Raw genomic sequence first — 25424 nt, 5'->3', positions numbered from 1 at the left:
AATCTGAGATCCACTACCATTGTCATTGTATTCCTAATTTGGAAAACACCTGCCACCAAATATCATTATCAGACAGTGCATATAAGTTCCCAGTGTCGGTCAATGTCATCGGTCTTACAATTTCTTGAAAATGACGATAAACTTTCTACAGTTTCTTGTAAATGAGAATAAACTTTCTACAACCTCCTACAAACGAGGATAAACTTTCTCCAATATCCTAGAAACGACGTTAAACTTTCTCCATGAGTCTTAAACACGAGAATAAACTGTTTAACAAAAGAAAACTAGTTAAATTTGTTATGAACTATGTTATGACTTGATTCCTTCCCCGGATACGTATAAAACTTGGAATATAATTTCTAGTTTAGTCAATTATGTGTGAAAAAAAAGACAAAAAAAGCCCTTAAAAATTGTGCTTAAAAAAAAATTATTTGGACAAAAAAAAAATCTTGTCCCAAAAAAAAGAAAAACCTTCAAGAAAATATTGGCTAAAAAAAAGAGAAAAATGATAGCCATAAAAAATTGAATTTCAGTCCAAAAAAAATAAACTGACTTGATATTTCGTGACTTCTTTCGAGGGGGCATTTTGTTGGCATTAAAAATTAAATGCCTAAATTAAATTAAATATCATGTATTTTGGAAGAAAATAAAATTCCAATAAAATAAATATATGGTATTTAACTACGCACAAATGTTAATTTTTGTACAATAAATGTCAGCCATTAATGCAAAACTCAGCTTAAAATGGAAGATATCGTACAAATATTACGTACATAAATAGAGCCATAATAAATTTGACTGCAAAATATATTAATCTTGTCAACAAAGGAAGTATATAAATAAATATCTTCCGAAAAAGGAAATGATATAAAGATCTTGACAAGATGGGAAGGCGCGCTATCAAATCCTTCAAAAATGGAAAACAACATATGATGGAAAAAGAAATATTATAAAATCTTTCTACTAGCTAATCAGGACGCGCCATGTGGCATTATTAAAAAAGGAAGACGAGGCCACCCATCCCTAATAAATAGGGTCATGGCCAATTCATTTGACACACCGAAGTTACATCGAGGATTCAAGCAAATGGGTAAATCTCTAGACTCTCTATGTATTGTTCTTCATATTTTTCATGTCATTCGAGGTGTTCTTCGTCGAAAGTCACTAATTTAAACAAGCGATCCAATATTTGTTGACGACTTGATGAAGTTAACATTCTTCGTTGTATACCCAAGCCGGAGAAAGGATCAAAGCTCTAAAAGCCGATGAAGGATCCGTCAAAGCAAAGGAAGAGCCTCCCAAGTTTATTCCAAAGCTTCAAGGTGTTCGTCGCGTTCTTCGCCAAAAGTATCAACCAGGCCCTGTTCAAACCAAAAATCAAAGGGACATACCGACAAAAGTATTATGGAGCACCAAATCCACCCCCTAAAAGATCAAAGCCTCGGATCATCCAAAGAAGACATCAAATCCAAAGCAGATGATCCAATTCGCCTACACAGACACCAAAGCCCTTCAAAAGCCGGTAAAGCTAAACCAAAGATCAAATCCTCGGATCGTCCAAAGAAAATATCATATCCAAAGCCGATGATCAAAACCCCCATATGGAGACCAAAGCCCTCCAAAAGCCGGCAAAGCCAAAACAAATATCAAAACCTCGGATTGTCCAAAGAAGACATCAAATCCAAAGCCGACGATCAAATTGCCCACAAGGAGACCAAAACCCTCCAAACATCGGCAAAGCCAAACCAAAGATCAAAGCATCGGATCGTCCAAAGAAAACATCGAATCCAAAGCCGATGATCAAATCCCTCATATGGAGACCAAAGCCTTAAAAAATCGGCAAAGCCAAACCAAAGATCAAAGCCTCGGATCGTCCAAAGAAGACATCAAATGCAAAGCCGACGATCAAATCCCTGACACAAAGACCAAAACTCTCCAAAAGCCAGCAAAGACAAACCAAAGATCAAAGTCTCGGATCGTCAAAAGAAAACATAAAATCCAAAGCCGACGATCAAATCGCCCAGACGGAGACCAAAACCCTCCAAAAGCCGGCAAAGCCAACCCAAAGATCAAAGCCTCGGATCGTCTAAAGAAGACATCAAATCCAAAGCTGACGATCAAATCGCACACACGGAGACCAAAACTCTCCAAAAGCCGGTAAAGCCAAACCAAAGATCAAAGTCTCATATCGTCCAAAGAAGACATCAAATCCAAAGTCATAGATCAAATTGCCCGCATGGAGACCAAAGCCCTCCAAAACACGGCAAAGCAAAACAAAAGATCAAAGCCTTGGATCGTCCAAAGAAGACATCAAATCCAAAGTCGACAATCAAATCGCCCACAAGCAGACCAAAGCCCTCAAAAGTCTGCAAAGCCAAAGCAAAGATCAAAGCCTCGGATTGTCCAAAGAAGACACCAAATCCAAAGCCGACGATCAAATCGCCTACACGGAGACCAAAGCCCTTCAATATCCGGAAAATCCAAACCGAAGACCAAATCCCTTCGAATCAAAGGAGCCATTCAAATCTAATTTGGAAAACAAATCGATCCGGAAAGAGAAACAAATGACCTATTTAGAGAATATGACTCGTTTTAAATCCAAATTAAATATAATTTGTACAAAATTTTTGTTTATTAAAAATAACACAATTTTTTATCGACAATAATGCCTAGTTCAAATATGTCATAAATTAAATAAGTTAAAAACATTAGACATTTCTTTTTTTTTTTAAAGATAAATATATTATAAAAATTTGAAGTTTATATACAATGCTAAAAAACCATTTACGTCTGTCATACAATATTTCATTTAGTCTGTTGGACAGTTACAAGTTATAAACTAAAAAATATATACTTTTTATATACATATTTGACAAAAATTACTTACTTCATGCTACTTCAATAATTATAATCATTATGTATTTTTTTGATGAATTAAATTTCTATGTACTAACAAAAAATGTATATGATAGGGGTTATATGAATTCTCTTCCGAGGAAAACATGCAGTAAATATTTTACAACATATAACATACACAAGTTCGAATTATTATTATTATTATCATCATTATTATTAATGCAACATTGGCAACCAGGATGTGAGTAAAATGTCAATCAACAACCATTCAGGGCCAGTCCACATTAATACATGAATTGGAGGTTTATTTTTTCAATAACGGATTATAGAAATCGAGTTTTGTAGTCTTCTACCCTAAGACATTATTGCTTCTACTTTAAGAATAATAATATAATAGGTCCATGGAAATCACAAATTTATAATTTGTAAAAGTTAATCACTCAACTAAGTAATTAAATTCATTTTAGGATTATTATCAAATTAATGAAAAATATTATATTTTATTTAACAACTTCTTTCATTAATTTAGTGAATTGAAGATAAATGAACAAAATTTATATGGGCTAGTATAAGTAAGTTATATTTTATTTCAACTGAATTTTGGGACCAACTTTCAAATTTTAGGGAGTTTTTCATGTAGCCCAAAATAAATATAATTCACATAAAAAGCCTCTACCCAATTTTCAATTCAAATTTAGAAACCTAGATTAAATAAAATAATAAAAAAAAGTTGTGGGTTTTCTTTCAAGCCCAAAATTGATTTGCAAATACCTGAAACCCTAGCCTATATAAATTGGTTTACCTTCTTCTTTCACTTACTCAAATCTAATACAGATCTAAGGGTTTGCCGAAATTGTGAAGAAAAAACCAAGCGAGTATATCCTCTGAGGCACAGGTGAGAAGAAAATCATTGTTAATCGTATGGTGTACGATCAATATATGTATGAATAGATTTCTTTTTCACATATGCTTTATTTATTTTGGTTTTTTTAGAAAATTTACAAACAACATAATTTTTAAGATTTTTCTCTAAGAATTACATATTTTTCTTTTTTGTATCAATTGGAAGATTTTATAGTTAAACAAGCTTATAGTAGGATCGATCGAAGCACATAAAAGGCTGAAACTAACTTTGGTACAATAAATTTTTAAATTTTTTAAATTAAGAATCATGTTAAATCTATATATGATATCATATGCCTTAAGTAGAAATTGTATATGCGATATTTATATCCCCGTGTTTCTGCTTCCTCATTCCTTTTGTTTTTACCCTTAGAAATGAGTTTCGACAATGCATTTTTGTGGGGATCTTGTTCCCAAGTTTGATAGGATTTCGTTAGCCATAACTAATTCATCGCATTTCAGTTATGATGTATGATAATATAATATATCATAGTGTACATTATTGCAGATTACTATAGCAATGGAATCAGCTGGAGTTCCTTCAACATCGACGGAGTCTATGGTTTGTCTTGTTCCGGCCTGTCTTTGGTTGTTTTTACAAATAATCATGCCAAACATCTCTTACATAAGATTCTAATATTTTTCATAATGGTTTTCTGATATTTGGCGATGTAAAATATATGTGTAAGAAATTTATATACAACTATATATATTTCTCTAATTTTTCGTTTCGTATAACGTCAAACCATAATTATGTTGATTTGTTATTTGGAAATACATTTACCTATTTTGCCATTTATGTTAAGAAATGGTCAAATGTGTTACTATTAATATTTCGTATTGATACCTATGTCAAATTTCCATGTGTTGGAAAAGACTGGAGCCAATATTTCATCCGGAGACTCTTCTAGTTTTCCAATTTGGTGGCCGTATATGTCTTTGTACCCCACTCCAGTAATTGAACCTCTGGTATGTAATATTTTCCATATTGTGTTAAAAGAATCAGCTATCACTTTAAATTCTTTTTTCTATTTAATTTCGCTTATAGAATGTGTATGTTCACATTCAATAAAAATATTTGTCCTTTTATTATAAGACGAATAAGTATGTGTATCCAACATCCTATTGTTATTTTGGAGAAGAAATCAACAGGAAGTTAAGGAAACAATTTAATATTTAATAAAAATCAAATACTTGGATACGTATTAAACTTGTTATTCTAAATTATAGTACCTCGGTTGAATGAATTATATTGAAAGAAAGCTATCAAGGCATGTCTTATATTCAATGAAGCTACAATAATAGAATAAATTATTCTGTATACCTATTAGCACAAATTTTAACTTACCTTACATTCTAGGTACAAGTAGCTAGTGACAACATATAAAATTATATGATATTCAAAATGTAGAATGAAGTGCGTAGACTCAAAATCACTTCATTAAGAAGGTTAACACTAATGCGGATTCATCAATATTTTCTCCCATTAGTTTCTCTTCATTGTTTTTATATTTTTCTACAATATAGTCATTGACTAATTGTAAAAACCTCTCCTTTATGAATAGTATTTTCATCTATTTTTCTCTAAAAAGTCATCTACCTGATCATTCATTGAAAACACCAACGCTTACACATCTCTTTTATTCTAGTGTTACAATCATGATGTGGAATATTCCTTATAAATTATCAAAATTTATCAACAATAGAAATTAAATTACAGGAGCTACATTTATCCCCGGAGGAAAATACGCATGGTTTATCAACTACCATGATTGAAAAGATATGGAGAATATTCTTTATACTTCTCCAACGTAGTAAGCCCTTACATTGCTACATATTGGATATGCATGAGGTACGCAGGTTACAACATATGAAGTGTACAAGTACAAATTATTATTACTATTATTGTTGTTGTTGTCGTTGTTATTGTCGTTGTTATTATCATTGTCTAATGGTACAATAGGTTGAAAGAGGAAAATTTACTAGGTATCAATCAACAGTCCATGCACATGAAGTAACAACAAAGATTGTAGCCATGAGCGAACATATAACAACAATGCCCATGGTTCTAATATTTAACCACGTCCATCTTCAAAGAAGGATCATGTTAACCCTACATAAACGTTTAGGAAATTGGATAGTGGAGCAGCGCAACTCTAACAATTCAAAACGTAGGGACAAGGTAGCAAATTTATTGCACTTTTTTTCATTAAATTGACATATTATAATCAACATCATATTTACCCTTATAGTTGACTCTTGAAAAACTTATTGCAGCATTACATTCATACTATTATGGGGAAAAAGTTCCGATCAATAAATGAAGTCATGACATTTATATTATGCGATGTCTTTGTTGAAGATTTGAAGATGACATAAGGTAAACCATTAAAAACAGTTCAAAGATTTTGGCTTATCATTCACTTACTTGATTTTACGATGTAACACTTATTTTGTTTTATTTTTTCAGGTATTAGAATTTAAGAAGGTTGCCGATTTTGGGTTCACTATATCTATATAATTATTGTTAAATAACGCTAGCGGTTAAAAAAGGTTTAGGAGAATGTGAATTTTTGTATAACTTATTTACGTCATGTTAATGTTGTTTTATCAACATCTCCAATTAGTTCACATTATTATTGTTGCAATGTAAATTAACTAAATAAAATTTGTGTTTGTTTGGTCTGTTTCAATAATTATTTGAAGAGTGATATTACAACTTTGAAATAGTTTTCATTATTATGTATTTTAGTTGATCACATGAGAATCGATCAGGGAAATTTAATTCCAATAATATAAATTTTAAAACCATTCAAATGTTTTTTGTTTCATCTACATTATTCTTTTCTCCAAACTGTCTTATTTTTCCATATGCTTCTTTTCATTATGCAATTTCCACAGGTGGAAGTAAAGGACTGTAAAAATGATTAGTAACAAAAGAAACCTTAAGTTAATTCCCAAGAATTTTTGAAATTAAATAATTGAACATTTAGATTGAAAGATTACACAATCATCCAATTATAATGCATTATTGTTAAAAAAAAGTAGTATTCAATGATGAAACCACAACCAATATAAGTAATACATATCCATGAGCGCCTAATACATATCTACCTATTTGTTATGTTATGTTGTTGTTAACACAACAACATAGATGATTGGGCATCCATCGCAAAAAAAAATGATTCTCTGTTCCCAGAGGGCAAACCCTAATGGTCTCCAATGAGGAAAAAAGTTGGGTTATCCATTTCCCCATTTGGGATATGATGAAAAGAGATGGATGAAATGGTTACTAAAGCTAATTAAAACACAACTTATCGGCTGAATTTTTTGTCCCAAGTACAATGTAGCTATGCATCCATTTGATGAAACATTTTCAATTTCCTTCTTTAACGAAGAATCAGCAATATAACAAATTGATCTTGGCTTACATGTTTTAACATTTGGAAGATCACTATAATTTCTACTAAATAGTCTAATGCTATTAAAATGGAGTTTAAAAAAATAAAATTAAAAAATACCCACTATTACCTTCAATACAATATGGCCTTAACTTACCAAGAACTAAGTTGGAAATATTAATCTTAAAAAATCCTAGGAATGAAGTTATCCAATCAATGAATGTGGCTAGAGGAAATTTGGTTTGTTGAATGTTAAAGATTACATGAAAAAAGTTGATTAAGAAAGCAAAAGGGAATTTTGTGTCTGCGAATTTTAGAATTTAACATTCTCATAATGTGAATTTGAATAAGTAGAGTATCCATGGAAGAAAGCAAAAGTGAAGATTTCACACAAATATTGCCGTTCCATGAAGAAACCTTAATCAATATTAAGTTTTTACACTATTCGGATATTTTGATATGTACAACATTGCCAGACCTATGGAGCCCAATTAGCTTGTAGGCTTTAATATCCACCGTACGATCTAAGGATTTGATCTAAACCATCCATCACTTCTATATATTTGTACCTATAGAGTAATTGTAGAGTTAGTGTTGCAATATCTTTCTCTTTAGGTAAGAAAATTTCTCTCTATATTTTGCGTTTGTATTTTGCAGTGATATTCTAGTTGTTTTTAATGAATGTTGTATTACGGTTTTTTTGTGATCTTGCGGTTGTTTCAGGGAAAAAGTTTGTGAAGGTATTTCAGTGATATTATGACCCCATTCTGGTGAATCCTTTATTAAAGGTTTCCGGGATGTGGTTGTTTCCAGGAAACAGTTTGTGAGAAGTTTTTTGAGTATTTTTTATACGGCTTATATATTGGGACTCTAGCCATTAATGAAATAAGTGTTTTTTTGTTTACCTTGAACTCGGAAATTAATTTAAGCTAATAAAAAAAATGTATGGCTTTATAAACCAATATACCTTTCCTTCACCTATTCTAACCAAGAAATAAAGATCTTGATCTAATAATATTTATTGACATCTACATAGGTGAATAAGTCTATGATATATTGTTGTGCTACTTGATGCTTTGCACTTAAAATTTCTATCAAATATACCGTGATGCAACACCAAATTGAGGAGATTTCTCTTATTTGTTTCTACTAAGCTGCCCATCTCATAGAGTAAATTCATTTTTAATCTATCTACGTAGTGCTGATATGATATTGTATTATAATTAGTTCCTTATAACAATTTTGAGTGCAAACAATGAAGTGTGTTGATTATTCCAAAGCAAAGGATAGACCAAAAGAGTTTGGTAACATATGTATCACCACCAAGTGGATGCAGGTATCAAATAATTCATTGATATACCAATGCTTAGAAGTGAAATACAAGGAGGTGAGGCAAATGTCCTTTACTTGTTCATTCATTTGATTGATTGTTACAACTAGTGTTTCTATCAAGAATTTCTTGGATCCTGATTGAGAAAGGGTTTTGGTTTATTTTTGTGTAACAATACTCTTAAATAACCAAGTTTTCCTTGCTTTGCAGTGAGAAGAACCACCTTTGTCTGTTTTGCGTGTTCAGTACCCCAAATGGCCCCATCATGGAGTTCCAAAAAACACTCTTGTAGTGCAGACTGTGTAAGAATAGGAGGAAACACTAGATTTGTATCATTTTTGAGTTAAGATGACAGGCTTGCAATCATCCATGATTTTCATAATTCAATAAAAACAATTAGATAAAATTCATAATTTTTAATTAGAACTTACTGTGAAATGTCCAAGAGCATAAGTGGAATATTAGATATGGCAGACATCGTTAAGATGTGATATTTACAATGTTATTCTGCGAAATTGAGGTTGTCAACAATTTATAGTCGGAGTTGATGTTTGTGTATTGACTGACTTAAACTAATAGAAACATGAGAGTTTCATCAACTTTATATGTGTTTCTTTTGAAAGCGTATTTATGATGAAGTTGATAGGGAAAAATCTTAGCTAGGTTAAAGACATAATTTACATGTTTGAGATGTCCTTTGATGTCCAATTACTTCCGTCATGGCATACTAAAGAATTTTAATATTTCGTCATTTGATCGGCATTAATCTGTTGCGTGAAACATGACTTGGAACAAAATATACCTTATTATTGCAGGTTTACCTGAGTCAAATGAATATATATTTGTTGAGGCTAATGGTGGTTGAATCAACAGAGTACATCGGTATATCTTCGTGGATAACAATGTTTATGTATAATGTTAAAAATGTGATTTTTTTATGTTTGTGAGTTATGGAAATGCACTATCTCACTGATTTTGATGTTTCTAGATATGTAATGTTGTAGCTGTGGCAGACTACCTCAATGCAACCCTCATTATCCAAAACTTTCACTTTTACAAGGTTAGTCTTATTATTGCATGGCTAAGAGATATATTTGTGAGCAAATTTTTACTTACTCTAGTCGTTGTTTACTGTAACAAAGATGAAAATTTATGTGCACGCATGCGAATGTTGGTGCTGATATATTCTAACATGATAGTGAAGGCAAACATCAATTATGTTGGGTTCAAAAGGCATCAAACTTAGAGATTTTGGCTCTTGGTTCTGTATTTAATATTTTATTGGTTTACTTATATAGTTTGGATTCACTAGCCATAGACTCAATAAAATTAATAATTTTAGATTATATTATTTTAACTAGACGATTGATGATGTAATTTATCAATAACTTTAACCACCACACTGAACTTTCTCTATTGTATGGTCATTATTTGACTACCGATAAAAAATTGTGTGGCTTAGTTTTGGTTTTCTTATGTATTTCCATTTTAAACTAGTATTATTGTTTCCACTTATGTTTCTAAAATGCTATTCTAGATGTACATGTTACATGTTTGGTTCATCCTGAAATTCACATTATATCATTGAGGGTATGTTTGATTAGTCTAACCTAGTTTGACAGTTCGAAGGCATACATCATAAAATTCAGCAAGCATCTCTTTAAATTATTCTTTCATTACACTCGCTACTTTCTATAGCTTACTTTCTCTATAATATACAAATATATGTTTTTTATCCATTCTCCATTTTCTTCCTTTGATTGACATGATGACTGATAGTTATTTCAATCAATTCTATTTCCATCTATGTAGTGATGTTTTTGTAGTATGATTTTATGGTGCAATAGGTACCAATAATTAATCACTAAATAATTATTTATGATTTTGTATTTACTTTAGCTAACTATCTTCCATGAGTTTAAGGTGGTGATATGTAATGTTCCATTTCAGTGATATTTAAGTATAATGTATGAGTTGAGTTATAAATAAATATTTTTTATTCATCCATGTTGTTTAGAGATATCGTATTTCATCATAACTACCTCTGGTTTTACGTTTTTATATAGATGATACCCTAGCCATTGTCAAGGGATTTGCTACCGCTGTTACGGTCCCAGAGACCGCACTTATTCTTCCAAGTAATGCCGGACGAAGATCCTCGATGAGGTACTTAACGAAGATAACATCAAGTGCACTCATAAGGATGTACATTTTTTTTAAATGTTTACTCTTTTTGGAATTAAATTACTTTAGTTGCTTATATAATTCATATATATCATTGGAAACACATTGCAGTAGGTTTGGTGCCTCTGATTGCTTCCTCTGTGATTTTTCACTCGATGAGCTTGGTCGTTCATAATTGTATTTGTTAGTTGACCTTAGGATAGTACTGCAGTTTGATACCATATCTATTTATTCACGTATTACTTTTGGGTTTGGGGATCAAGTGTTAGCAAGTTGTTAGTTGGTTGTTATGGTGTATGGCATGGTAATTTGTGGAGATGCTTTAAAGCACTCTTGACGCCTAGTATTCTATTTTTGACATGAATACAAATGTTGTTGGATTGATGTCGTTCTGTAGGTATGAACAAGGATTTCAGATTAATTATAATAAATTATGTTCTAAATTATTTGTGATGCATATTGATCCATAACAAATATTTTAACAATTGGATTTTATTTGTGGCGACAAAATCCTTATTTGAGGCATGTATACCTTCTTTAGGGATTTTTAGTTACAAACAGTAGCTGGTACAAAAATTATTTTACGCTTGCATTATTTTTGTATCGAATTTTTGGTTGCGGACAAATTTCGTAACAAACAGCTCTCTGACAGGACACTACTTTTGTAACACATTTTTGTTACAAAAAAATATTGCAACAAAAAGTTTTCTGACAAGATTCCATATTTGTATCGCATTTTTTGTTCAGAAAATATGTTGTAACAAATAGTTCTCTGACAGGATTTAACTTTTGTTCCAAATTTTTTGTTACGGATATATGTTGTTCTAAAAACATGACCGATGCTTTTGTTACTACTACCAAAAAAATGGCTATTTGTAGCGGCTTTAAAACCGCTACAAATGGCCATCTTTCATTATAAAAAACTAGTTGTAATGATTTTGTACCGGATTTTGGCCGGTGCATATACTCAAGTTATAAAAAGTCTATGTACCGACATTTTCCGTAACAAAAAGTGGACAGTCAACGCGCGTGGAAAATCTTTTTGTAACGGTTTTTGTAACGCTAACAATGTTTTTTGATTTATTTGTAGCGGATGTTTCTCGTAATAAAAGAGTCGTTACAATAAATGTTCATGAATTTGTAATGGCTTTTGTTACGGTATAATTGTTGTTACAATAAACTGATTGTCAGAAAAATATTTTAAACGACATTCATAATTTTTTGTACCGGTATTTGTAACGAACACAATTTCGCAACAAAAAGTGTATCCTTATTTTTTTAGTAATAACAAAAAAAATAGTATCGGAACCGAAAAACATAACTAGTTCGCAATACAACCATTAGTAGCACCAAGTACACACTATCTAGGAACATAACTAGTTCGCAATACAACCAACATATACAATCCAAAGGCAAAGCATAACAACAAACACACAAAAGGAAGCAACATATGCAAGTTCAACCTACGTAAAGGACTTAGTCAGTATCAATCCACAAACAAAAGCTATCATCATAGAATTACATGCAACGCTGCATCGCCCCATGCAGCATCAAAGTGAACATACACGGCAGTTATGTGTGACGAACGAGCTGCCAACATTGTGAAAAATTATATAAGAATTTACTTACGAGTTGGTTAAGTTATAATCTAATAGAAATTTATAAAAATGGTTACGTGCATCCTTGAATGTCCAGTCGATTGGCTCGACGTGGACAAACTCACAGAGTGTTTGCACTTCAGATATCGTTCGTGAATTAGCGTAGCCTCCGGAACGGTATCAGCCGTGAAAAGAACCTTTACTATATTAATGGTATAACCTACGTACATATAAAGAAAACATGTGCATATCATCGAAAACAAAATGCAACTCACAAAATTTCATTATCTTAAAGCGAATGATCGATACTGCAGTATTAATAAATATACAAAACAATCATGAGCTAAGATAGTCACATGTGGCTTCAAATGCACACCGAGAAAGTATATAAAACTATATATTATCCAGAAGAAATGCTTGCAAGTTTCTAGATTTCCTACATGAATCGAAAACATAACTTATAATTGTTTTTTACAAAATTGATGGAATGAATAAGAGAATAGGCAAGGACAATAGAAAAACAATGCAGCAAAATTATTCTCACTTAGAAGTTATGACCTCTCTTTATTACCAAACCCAAAAGTGTTGGCATAAAACAGTTAACCAAAGGTAGTATCCTACCGAACTGGAGCCCTTGACTATAATAAATATAGGAGAAACCACTCAGACACATTCATTAGCTGAATAATCCAACTATAAAACAAAATCGCAATACTAAATAATAGACAAGGAAATTATAATTCTACCTTGTTTTAGCATATTATAGATGGACACAATATCACCAGCAGCAGCAAATGCCTTATCTCTCTACCTTTCAAAATTTTCCAACCATATGTTAGGCGAAAACAAGAAAATAAAATACAAGTGACTTGGGAGGTAAAAAGACAATCTTCAAAACTACAAACCCAACATCCGGGTTATCTTCCCAACTTTTGTACAACGTCTGAAGCCTGTCTACCTGTGATGCACATAGATTTAAATATCATGTACTCATGAGAGCGAAGTATTGAATTGATTATTAAGTAGCATTTCAGTATTCAAGATATCTCAAACTTTACCGTAAGCAAATAGATTTTATTTTTTGATAATTAAAAGAAAGTAATTTATAGACATAGTCAAGCCAAGGTTTTAGCTTAAAAAATACGGAACCATTTCTCTAACTATTGATGTAGTTACTCAGCTTGATTCTTGAGGATATACATGATGTTATTCTCCAATGCATTCAACTTAGTTCTGAGCAATATAAATTGATTATGCTTAAATGCAAGACAAACATGTTCAAACAATACAGGTAAATACCAAGCCCCATAAATTTTGGGCAGACAAATTCCCACAAACAAAATAATGCAAAAGCAAACAATTCATTTTCGAGAATCAAAAAATAAATCCATGTAGTAGATTGGATTTTCATAAATCAACCAACAAACTTAAAGACCCACAAATTGGAAATAGATGCATGTAGCTCCTTTCACTTGGCCTAGCTCATGATATAAAAACAAGTCATTATAATGATTACCCATTACACTCAATGTGAAGAAACTTATGAACTCATCAACACAAGCAATCCATAAAGTTAGTGAACAATTTCTATTGTACAAACCAATTGACAAATAATAAGTTGGACTTCAGCTAGCGATAAGTTCAGACATGGCTACTGCAACAAATGAAGAAAAGTCAATCTCCACAACTGAATTGTCAAAACACAAGCTTGATTACACTTTTGCTTTACTACCTATATGAAAGTAATATTTCCTAGTGATTTTGATAATTTTCATACCTGAAATAATGTCAATTATAGCCATACTTCCGTGACTAATCAAATCTGCAAGAAAAATTATGCTAGGAGTAATCCAGTATTGATGTCTGCATCATTGTAGAAATCCAGTAATGATTATAGAATAAATCTGTTGGTAGATAACAATGCATAATTGACAGGAGTAAAAGATCACTTTTTAATTGAATTTGTTGATACATCATAAGAAAACAATCGAGGCAGTGCTTGCTTGCTTAGCAGAAACGTCTCCCTATATACCAGACGAACAGAGGCATAGCATTATGTATTACAAGACATAGAGAGAGTTTAGAGAAAATAACAAAGAAATAATGTTTAAAAAGTGAAATTTTAGTTAATAATAGCTAATTCATAAACGATAACATTCTACACCACAAATCCACATTTCCAAAGAGATAAACAACGAAAACAAATTAAATCTGGAATAAAGTAAAATAAATTCATGAGTGGCACTTCAATCAAAATTGCTCAAGTTCAGCCCAAATTCCTGTTCCAAATTAGATACAATCCTCATATACATAACCCATATCATATGCAAGGATAAACAAATAAAATGAAGAATATGAGTCATGAAATTCATAATTCATTACAAAACCTAACTGTATATGTCACAATATTATCACCAACTGGGGGTTTACCCAGTGCGCACTTTCGGGTAGCGGCTGCGGGTTCTCACGTCATCCAAAAAAAAATAGATAATCTCACACTTGTAATAAAAATAACAAAAAAAGTAATGAAAAATGCATTCAAATCATCATATTAAAAATAAACCAAATTAACAATCATTACCATATAACTATCATAGAATAAGTTCTTTATTTTTTGCAGTAACAAAACAACTCACAATCGTAACCATAGAAACATCCACAATGCAAATCCAAAAGTAAATCAATGACAATAACTATTCTATAATTAATAGCTATTCATTACTCATAGAAAAAATATCCACTAACCTATTATATAATTAATAGCTAACACAATGCATCAAACTAAGATCTACAAAATCAAATAAATACGAAAGTTGGAAAACCATCACAAGTAACCAATAAACTCGTGAACATATAATATTAATTAAAATTCAACAAAAAAACAACACAGGAATACCAACCAAACTAAAAAATAATAATAATCATACTTTAATTTATATCAACACCAAAATACACGTGCAAACCAACAAGTTATTCAAGACATATATTCATATAACCTAAATATTAAAATTATTTATCGATAACTTTGGACCAAATCTAACTTAACAATATTAATATCAACCATAACAAGAAGAAAAATAAAACAACAAAATTCGAAGAAAATGTCTCGTTTTCAGAACTTTTCACTTTCTTGGGACGGATACTAGAAACTGCGATCGATTTTTTCTCATTATACCTCACATGATATTTTCAATATTAATAAGGTTGATAACAAAACAAGAAATGGTGTGCACTAAATGACAACACCACATATCATATGCAAACTTGAAACTAGAACCTTTTGTTTGGAATTGTGAAGCCTTGTCAGTTTTGTCTGCTATTGTAACAGCCTTGTTATTCTCGGGTTTCACAATATATCCAGATTGAACCGAAGAAAATCAAGAATCCAAACCATAATCATAAAACAAGCAATGGTGTTCTATTCTAGATTACCACATAACAGATGCAGACTTAAAACTAGAACCTTTTGCTCGGAATTACAAAGCCTTATTATTGTTACTCTCTAGTTTGATAGCATCTCTATATTGAATGGAAGAAAATTAAGAATTCCAAACATTGCGACAAAAATTCAAAATGATCATAAACTTGTAAAAGTTAAATTTGAAACAAGAAAAGAACACAATATTCATCTATCAACTAATGTGTTATATGGTGAGGCAAGAAAGACACATAAAAGATGCAACAATTCGAAAAAACACACATTCATTGTCTTTTGTTCGAAGCTGCTCAAGATGAGCACCATACATGGCATTTTTAACTAGAATCTTTCTACCTCCAATAGCTGAACAATTCTTCAACTCAATGGAATGATTAGTATCTTCAATGGCAACACTTACAATTGAGAATCAATATAAAACCTAGTACCACTCACAAAATCCAGAAAAAAATTAAAAAAAACAAATTTTACTTACAATTGAACATAGCCAAACCTTCGATGCTCACTTGATCCTAATATAAAACAAACAAAGGCCGACCAAAAATAAAAGCTTAGTCTAGACAAAATATTTTTGCTACAAGAAATAAAACAATCATGATTTTTTGACTTCAAAACAAGCAATTTTTAAATCAATCCCATCCTATATAAGTATTATTCTTTTGGTTGTCCACAACATTTAAAATCATAAACTTGTTTCAGGTGATCCTCAAATTTAACATGGGCACTAGATTAGCCTACCTTTTTTGGTAACCATAAAGCATCTTCTTATTTGTCCGATCTTACTGAAAGTTTCTTCCATCTAAATAAACATCGACAAAAAATAATAAGACAAAAAAATAAATAAATCCAAACTCATGGAAAGATCTAGGATTTGCATTTCAGGACGGTAGGCAGCGGCGACTCGCTATCGACAGGTCGAGGAAGACGACGGCGGAGCGCGATTAACAGCCGACGAAGGTGGAGATGACGTGCCGTTCAAGGGTGCAGGGAGGAGAAATTAAAGGAAGGTGAAGGAGGACGTATGGGAAGGAGAAGAAGAAAAGGAAACAAAAAAAAGAAGAAGAAGAAGAAGAAGAAGAACGAAAGACGAAGAAGAACGAAGAGGACAAAGAAGAAAAGGGAATAAGAAGAACAGAGAAAACAAAAAAGAAGATATGAACTGGGCGGCGCATTAGGGTTTATTTTAAAATGTTTTAGTTTTAATTTTAATTTTAATTTTTATTGTATAGAATAGTTTCAATTTTAAATAAATATATATTTTTTAATTTCAATTTGTATATATTAATATATAAATATTATGTGTATATATATATGATATATATATGTGATATATTAATTTAGATTATTTTAGATTTAGTATGAAATTTAAAATTAAAAGTATTGTAATTGTAACGAAAAAAATACCGCAACAAAAGAAAAATGTTGACCAAATCGAAAAAACTATTTGTTACGAAAATATCCGAAACAAAAAATAGCTTTTGTAACAAAAAAGTTGTAGCGGAAGAGATTTCGCTACAAATGGTCATTTTTTTGGGTAGTGTACGTACAAATTAAACAACAAATACAATTAACACGTGTTTATTTTGAGGGTTGACCACCACTTATTTGTTACGGAATTTTTCGCAACATAGACTTTTTGTAGTGAGATTTTCGTAGCGGTCAAAATCCACAACAAAGTTGACACAAAAGACTATTTTGCACAAAAATTGAATTTTTGTTACGGATTTTTTACCGTTACAAACAGTCATTTTTTTTGTAGTGTCTACAAGAGTGCTTGGGTGCTTGCAAGGAGGTGAGGAGAAAGGTACATGAATTTCGTCTTTCTGCCACCACAAGGGAAAAGATATCTAATTAGTATTCATTTGGAGCATGAGAAAGACTGATAGACCACATGCTTTTATTTTATTTTTTTATCGGCGTTTAAAAAAAATTCTTGAAATGAAGGTGTGTTGAAGCTTAAGCTTTTTCGAAAAAAGTTACAGATTTATTTTTGTGACAATTGAAAAACCATATAGTAGAAAGTTGAGCTGAAAAATCCAAAGGATCTAAGGTGTGAGGGATTCATTGTCGTTTTTTTTTTTTTTGTTACAAAATCTAGAAAGTGTATTAAAATCTATATTGGGATCCTTTGCCATAATATATATTTTTTTTACTTTTTTTTTCAGTCGTTCAAATTTTTGTTAATTATTTTTTAAACTCAAGCTTGAACCTTATTATAGCTATTTTATTTTACTACTCACATAACTATGTTGTTCTTCTAGATATTAGATTTTAGCCTACTTACCATATATATATATATCAATATATCAATAAATACATATAAAAATTGCACCTACCCCATTTCCGATAATGATTTTGTAATTATGAACTAATTGAGAACATAATTAAGAGGACATCAATTATTAAATAAGAGTCTTTTATTCAAATTTGTCAAAAGTATAATATTTTTTATAATCACATTTTACGGTTGATTCAAGTATTGATATGCTTCAATACTCGCAATTTTTTCTCTGAAGGGATAATAACATGTTGTGATCTTAGCTTTAATGTTAAACATATGGTTTCACACAAAAATCCTCTATAGCCAATAAAGGGAAAATATAAGCGCTAATTTTGAACCCATGAATCTAAAATAATTTATGTTAGTAATTGTAGGCATTAAAAATTAAATGCCTAAAGTAAATTAAATATCATGTATTTTGGAAGAAAATAAAATTCTAATAAAATAAATATATGGTATTTAACTATGCACATATGTTAATTTTTGTACAATAAATGTCAACCATTAATGAAAAAAACTGCTTAAAATAGAAGATATCGTACAAATATGACATTGATAAATAGAGCCATAATAAATTTGACAGCAAAATAAATTAATCTTGTCAACAAATGAAGTATATAAAATAATATCTCTGAAAAAGAAAATGATATAAAGATCTTAACAAGATAGGAAGGCGCGCAATCAAATCCTTCAAAAGTGGAAAACGACATCTGATGGAAAATGAGAGATTATAAAATCTCTTTTGGCCAATCAAGACACGCCATGTGGCATCATTCAAAAAAGAAGCCGAGGTCACCACTCCCCTATAAATAGGAGTCATGGCCAATTCATTTTACACACCAAAGTTAAACCGAGGATTCAAGCAAAGGGGTAAATCTCTAAACTCTCTATGTATTGTTTTTTATATTATTCGCATTCTTCGAGGTGTTCTTCGCCGAAAGTCACTGATTTGGACAAATAATCCAGTATTGGTTGACGATTCGATGAAGTTAACATTCTTCGTCATATGCTCAAGCGGGAGGAATGATCAAAACTCCAAAAGAATTGAAGGATCCATCAAAGCCAAGCAAGAGCCTACCAAGTTCATTCCAAAGCTTCAAGGTGTTCGTCGCATTCTTCGTCAAAAGCATCAACCAGGCCCTCTTTGATCCAAAAGTCAAAGGGACACGCCACCAAAAGTGTTATGGAGCACCAAATTCACCTCCTCAAAGATCAAAGCCTCAGATCGTCCAAAGAAGCCATAAAATCCAAAGCCGAGAATCAAATTCGCCTACACGGAGACTAAAGTCCTTCAAAAGCCGGAAAATCCAAACCAAAGATCAAACCCTCGTATCGTCCAAAGAAGACATCAAATCCAAAGTCGAAGATCGAATCCCCCATATGGAGACCAAAGCCCTCCAAAAGTCGGCAAAGCCAAACCAAATATCAAAGCCTTGGATCGTCCAAAGAAGACATCAAATCCAAAGTCGACGATCAAATTGCCCACACAGAGACCAAAGCCCTCCAAACGCCAGCAAAGCCAAACCAAATATCAAAGCTTAGGATCGTCCAAAGAAGACATCAAATCCAAAGCCGACGATCAAATCGCCCACACGGAGACCAAAGCCCTCCAAAAGCCGGCAAAACCAATCCAAAGATAAAAGCCTCGGATCGTTCAAAGAAGACATCAAATGCAAAGCCGACGCTCAAATCGCCGACACAGAGACCAAAAGTCTCCAAAAGCCGGCAAAGCCAAACCAAAGATCAAAGTCTCGGATAGTCCAAAGAAGACATCAAATCCAAAGTCAAGAATCCAATCGCCCTCACGGAGACCAAAACCCTCCAAAACTTGGCAAAGCCAAACCAAATATCAAAGCCTCGGATCGTCCAAAGAAGACACCAAATGCAAAGTTGACGATCAAATCACCTACACATAGACCAAATCCCTTTGGATCAAAGAAGCCATTTAAATGTAATTTGGAAAAAAATTTGACCCAGAAAGAGAATCAAAGAACCCATTTAGGTTATAGGACCCACTTTAAATCCAAATTAAATATAATTTGTACAAATTTTGTGTTTATTTAAAATAACACAATTTTTTGTCGACATATTTTTGGCACGCCGAATGGGACCTTTCTACCTTTCATCTCTCTTTCCGATGAACTTTCAACAACCAATGGTTTTCTACAAGATCAAGACGTCCAACAGTGTGTCGAAAGCTGTTGTTCAAGCCGCCGCCGCCAAAGGAGTCGTTGCATCCACCGCATCGAAAAACTCAAGTGCTTTAACAAATGTTGGAATGAAAACAAGAAGCATGACTAAAAGAGCATTGTCGTTCTTTGAAGACACTCATCCAAAAATCACAGAGCAAAGTTCACCCTATGAAGAAGATGACGACTTCAAGAGTGCTGCCGCATCGTTCACCCCTCAACAAACTGCAAGTCATTCAACCGCATCAAGCTCTGCTCCGGTGATGACTACCAACGTTTCAAATATTGAGGACCCAAAGACCGCGGATCAAAGTCTGCTCTGCAAGGAAGATCAAAACTTCAAAAGCACTTTCTTGCCACCTACTCATCGGTCAATTTCAAGTCATTCAACCACATCAAGTTCTGCTCCGGTGATGACTATGAACACTTCAAATATATAAGATCAACTTGCAGAATTGGCCAAAATCATTGAAGGGATGTCTCAACACATGCAATATCAAGATGCCCTAATCAAAAAACTTCTCACAAAGGTGGACAAGCTTGAAGAAGGCGACCATGCCATCAAAAAGCAACCATCTTCCCCAGCAGCCCAAAATAAAACAGCAACATCTGTGGAGCAATGTCATGGCAAACAAAAAGTGGTGGAATAAAATCCATTTCAAGGATCATCCAACTCCTTCATCCATATATCCCAACTTGACAAATACATTAAGGGGGCACTCAAAAAACAATTGGAAGGGAGTTCACGGCCGACGCACACTTACGCCAAGCCCTACACTGCAAGAATTGATGCTCTTAAAATGCCAACGGGCTATCAACCACCAATGTTTCAACAACTTGACGGCAAAGGCAACCCAAAGCAACATATAGCGCCCTTTTTCGAGACAGGCAATGATGCTGGAACATATGGAGACCTCCTAGTCAAACAATTCGTGCGGTCACTAAATGGCAGCACCTTCAACTGGTACAATGACTTAAAGGCTGATTCCTTCAATAATTGGGAGCAGCTAGAGTACAAGTTCTTAAACCGGTTCTACAGCATGAAGAGAACTTTCAGTATGACCGAACTCACCGATAGCTGCTGCCAATAGAAATATGACCCAGTAATTAACTACATCAACCGTTGGAGAAGTTTAAGTCTCAACTACAAAGACCGTCTTCCGAGGCTTCCAGCATAGAAATGTGCATTCAAGGAATGCAGTGGGGCTTGAAATACATCCTAAAAGGGATCCGACCCCATACTTTTGAAGAACTCGCCACTCGCGCTCATGATATGGAATTGAGCATGATGTCCAGTGGAATATATGAACCGCCTACCCAAGATTTCTCAGACGACGAGACGAAAAATAAAACACTTCAAATAGTGGGGGCAATCATACCTTCAACACTCCTAGAAACGAGTATAAACTTTTTACAATCTCCTGCAAACGAGGATAAACTTTCTACAATCTCTTGGAAATAAGGATAAACTTTCTACAACCTCCTGAAAACAAGGATAAACTTTCTTCAATCACCTAGAAACGAGGATAAACTTTCTGCAATCTCTTGAAAATGAGGATAAACTTTCTACAACCTCCTGGAAACGAGGATAAACTTTCTTCAATCTCCTATAAACAAGGATAAACATTCTTCAATCTCCTAGAAATGAGGATAAACTTTCCACAGCCTCCTAGAAACAAGGATAAACTTTCTAGTTAAAATTTGTTCTGAACGACGTTATGACTTGATTTCTTCCCCGGATACGTAGAAAACTTGGAATATAACTCCGAGTTTAGTCAATTATGTGTGGGAAAAAAGACAAAAAAAGCCCTTAAAAATTGTGCTTAAAAAAAATTATTTGGACAAAAAAGAATCTTGTCCGAAAAAAAAAAGAAGAAAAAGCCTTCAAAAAAATATTGGCTAAAATAAATACAAAAAAATGATAGCCATAAAAAATTGAATTTCACTCCAAAAATAATAATCTGACTTGATATTTGACGACTAATTTTGAGGGGGCATTTTGTAGGCATTAAAAATTAAATGCCTAAATAAAATTAAATATCATGTATTTTGGAAGAAATAAAATTCCAATAAAATAAATATATGGTATTTAACTACACACATATGTTAATTTTTGTACAATAAATGTCAACCATTAATGAAAAATTCAACTTAAAATGGAAGATATCGTACAAATATTACGTACATAAGTATAGCCATAATAAATTTAGCTGCAAAATATATTAATCTTGTGAACAAAGGAAGTATATAAATTAATATCATCCGAAAAAAAAATGATATAAAGATCTTGACAAGATGGGAAGGTGCGCAATCAAATCTTTCAAAAGTGGAAAACATCTTATGGAAAAAGAAATATCATAAAATCTTTCTACTAGCCAATCAGGACGCGCCATGTGGCATCATTAGAAAAGGAAGACGAGGCCACCCATCCCTTATAAATAGGATCATGGCCAATTCATTTGATACACCGAAGTGACATCAAGGATTCAAGTAAATAGGTAAATCTCTAGACTCTCTATGTATTGTTCTTCATGTTCTTCGTGTCATTTGAGGCGTTCTTCGTCGAAAGTCACTAATTTAAACAAACGATCCAATATTTGTTGACGAATCGATAAACTTAACGTTCTTCGACGTATACCCAAGCCGGAGAAAGGATCAAAGCTCCAAAAGCCGTTGAATGATCCGTCAAAGCAAAGGAAGAGCCTCCCAAGTTTATTCCAAAGCTTCAAGGTGTTCGTCGCGTTCTTCGCCAAAAGCATCAACCAGACCCTCTTCAAACCAAAAGTCAAACGAACACGCTGAAAAAAGTGTTATGGAGCACCAAATCCACTCCTTAAAAGATCAAAGCCTCGAATCATCCAAAAAAATCCAAAGCAGATGATCAAATTTGCCTACACGGAGACCAAAGCCTTTCAAAAGCCGGTAAAGCCAAACCAAAGATCAAATCCTCGGATTGTCCAAAGAAAACATCAAATCCAAAGCCGATGATCAAATCACCAATATGGAGACCAAAGCACTCCAAAAGACGGCAAAGGCAACCGAAGATCAAAGCATCGGATCGTCCAAAGAAAACATCATATCCAAAGCCGGTGATCAAATACCCCATATGGAGACCAAAGCCCTCCGAAAGCCGGAAAAGCCAAACCAAATTGAAAGCCTCGGATCGTCCAAAGAAGACATCAAATCCAAAGCCGACGATCAAGTTGCTCACAATGAGACCAAAGCCCTCCAACCGCCGGCAAAGCCAAACAAAAGATCAAAGCATCGGATCGTCTAAAGAAAACATCGAATCCATAGCCGATGATCAAATCCCTCATATGAAGACCAAAGCCCTTCAAAAACCACCAAAGCCAAATCAAAGATCAAAGCCTCGGATCGTCCAAAGAAGACATCAAATACAAAGCCGACGACCAAATCGCCGACACAGAGACCAAAACTCTTCAAAAGCCGGCAAAGCCAAACCAAAGATCAAAGTCTCGGATCGTCAAAAGAAAATATCAAATCCAAAGCTGATGATCAAATCGCCCGCATGGAGACCAAAGCCCTCCAAAACACGGCAAAGCCAAAGTAAAGAGCAAAGCCTTGGATCGTCCAAAGAAGACAACAAATCCAAAGCCGACGATCAAATCGCCCACCAAGAGACCAAAGCCCTCCAAAAGTTTGCAAAGCCAAACCAAAGATCAAAGCCTCGGATTGTCCAAAGAGGACACCAAATCCAAAGCCGGCCATCAAATCGCCTACACGGAGACCAAAGCCCTCCAATATCCGAAAAATCCAAACCGAAGACCAAATCCCTTCGAATCAAAGAAGCCATTCAAATCTAATTTGGAAAACAAATCGATCCGGAAAGAGAAATAAATGACCCATTTAGAGAATAGGACCGTTTTAAATCAAAATTAAATATAATTTGTATAAATTTTTTGTTTATTAGAAATAACACAAATTTTTGTCGACAATAATGCTTAGTTCAAATATGTCATAAATTAAAAAAAGTTAAAAACATTAGACATTTCTTTTTTTTTTAGATAAATATATTAGAAAAATTTGAAGTTTATATACAATGCTAAAAAATCATTTACGTCTGTCATACAATATTTCACTTAGTTTGTTGGACAGTTACAGGTTATAAACTAAAAAATATATACTTTTTATATACATATTTGCCCAAAATTACTTACTTCATGCCACTTTAATAATTATAATAATTATGTATTTTTCTGATGAATTAAATTTCTGTGTACTAACAAAAAATGTATATGATAGGGGTTATATGAATTATCTTCCGAGGAAAACATGCAAGGAAATAATACACTTTTCTCAACAACCACAGCTGAAAAAAAATGAAGAATATTTTCTTGACTCCTACAAAGTAGTGGCACTATATATTGCTAAATATTGGAGATACATGGAGTAAATATTTTACACAAGTTTGAATTATTATTATTATTATTATTAGCATTATTATTAATTCAACATTAGCAATCAGGATGTGAGTAAAATGTCAATCAACAACCATTCAGGGCCAGTCCACACTAATACATGAATTGGAGGTATATTTTTTCAATAACGAACTATAGAAATCGAGTTTTTGTAGTCTTCTACCGTAAGACATTATTGCTTCTACTTTGAGGATAATAATATAATAGGTCCATGGAAATCGAAAATTTATAAATTTTAAAAGTTAATCACTCAGCTAAGTAATTAAATTCATTTTAGGATTATTATCCAATTAATGAAAAATATTATATGTTATTTAACAACTTCCTTCATTAATTTAATGAATTGAAGATAAATGAACAAAATTTATATGGGCTAGTATAAGTAAGCTATATTTTATTTCAACTGATATTTTGGGATCAACTTTCAAATTTTTGGGAGTTTTTCATGTTACCAAAAATAAATATAATTCACATAAAAAGCCTCTACCCTATTTTCAATTCAAATTTAGAAACCTAGATTAAATAAATAAAAAACTAAACAGTTGTGGGCTTTCTTTCAAGCCCAAAATCGATTTGCAAATGCCTGAAACCCTAGCCTATATAAATTGGTTTACACTCTTCTTTCACTTACTCAAATCTGATACAGATCTAAGGGTTTGCCGAAATTGTGAAGAAAAAACCAAGCGAGTATTTCCTTTGAGGCACAGGTGAGAAGAAAATCATTGTTAATCGTATGGTGTATGATCAATATATGTATGATTAGATTCTTTTTTCATATATGCTTCATTTATTTTGGGTTTTTTTAGT

At 32.7% G+C, this 25424-nt stretch overlaps 1 protein-coding gene and 2 long non-coding RNA genes across 13 annotated transcripts in view; 2 read left to right on the top strand and 1 right to left on the bottom strand.

Moving 5' to 3' along the window:
* The first annotated feature begins 3639 nt into the window (after nucleotides 1-3639).
* Nucleotides 3640-25424, top strand: part of LOC127266667 (uncharacterized) — a 56551-nt gene continuing 34766 nt past the window's right edge. For 5 of the 7 annotated variants that reach the window (XR_007842199.1, XR_007842198.1, XR_007842197.1 and 2 more), the window contains exons 1-3: nucleotides 3640-3751; nucleotides 4268-4321; nucleotides 4636-4728. Coding sequence is in view for 1 of the 7 variants with exons in the window: in XM_051297010.1 (XP_051152967.1) it covers nucleotides 4280-4321; nucleotides 4636-4728 (135 nt within the window). In the remaining 6 variants the exon portion in view is untranslated. Of the gene's footprint in view, nucleotides 3752-4267; nucleotides 4322-4635; nucleotides 4729-5479; nucleotides 5942-6036; nucleotides 6140-6229; nucleotides 6464-25424 lie in introns of those variants that run through there. The other 2 variants (XR_007842195.1, XR_007842194.1) reach the window with 2 other exon arrangements.
* On the top strand, nucleotides 8625-10916 carry LOC127266669 (uncharacterized). Its single transcript, XR_007842206.1, has 4 exons — nucleotides 8625-8792; nucleotides 9306-9372; nucleotides 9479-9550; nucleotides 10557-10916. It is a non-coding gene; the product is annotated as an uncharacterized LOC127266669 (long non-coding RNA).
* On the bottom strand, nucleotides 11884-16826 carry LOC127266668 (uncharacterized). 5 transcript variants are annotated; one of them, XR_007842205.1, is made up of 8 exons: nucleotides 16447-16826; nucleotides 16184-16220; nucleotides 14222-14296; nucleotides 14050-14135; nucleotides 13178-13230; nucleotides 13019-13083; nucleotides 12350-12492; nucleotides 11884-12264 (listed from the first exon to the last, which is right to left on the bottom strand). It is a non-coding gene; the product is annotated as an uncharacterized LOC127266668 (long non-coding RNA). The 5 variants fall into 5 exon arrangements; XR_007842203.1 differs by having other exon boundaries at nucleotides 16184-16826; XR_007842204.1 differs by having other exon boundaries at nucleotides 14222-16220.

Source organism: Andrographis paniculata, unplaced genomic scaffold, assembly GCF_009805555.1.
Source record: "Andrographis paniculata isolate CXL003 unplaced genomic scaffold, ASM980555v1 Contig77END, whole genome shotgun sequence".
NCBI classification, from domain to species: domain Eukaryota; kingdom Viridiplantae; phylum Streptophyta; class Magnoliopsida; order Lamiales; family Acanthaceae; genus Andrographis; species Andrographis paniculata.
Note: the sequence above shows the minus strand (reverse complement) of the source record. Positions and strands in the feature narration are given on the sequence as shown.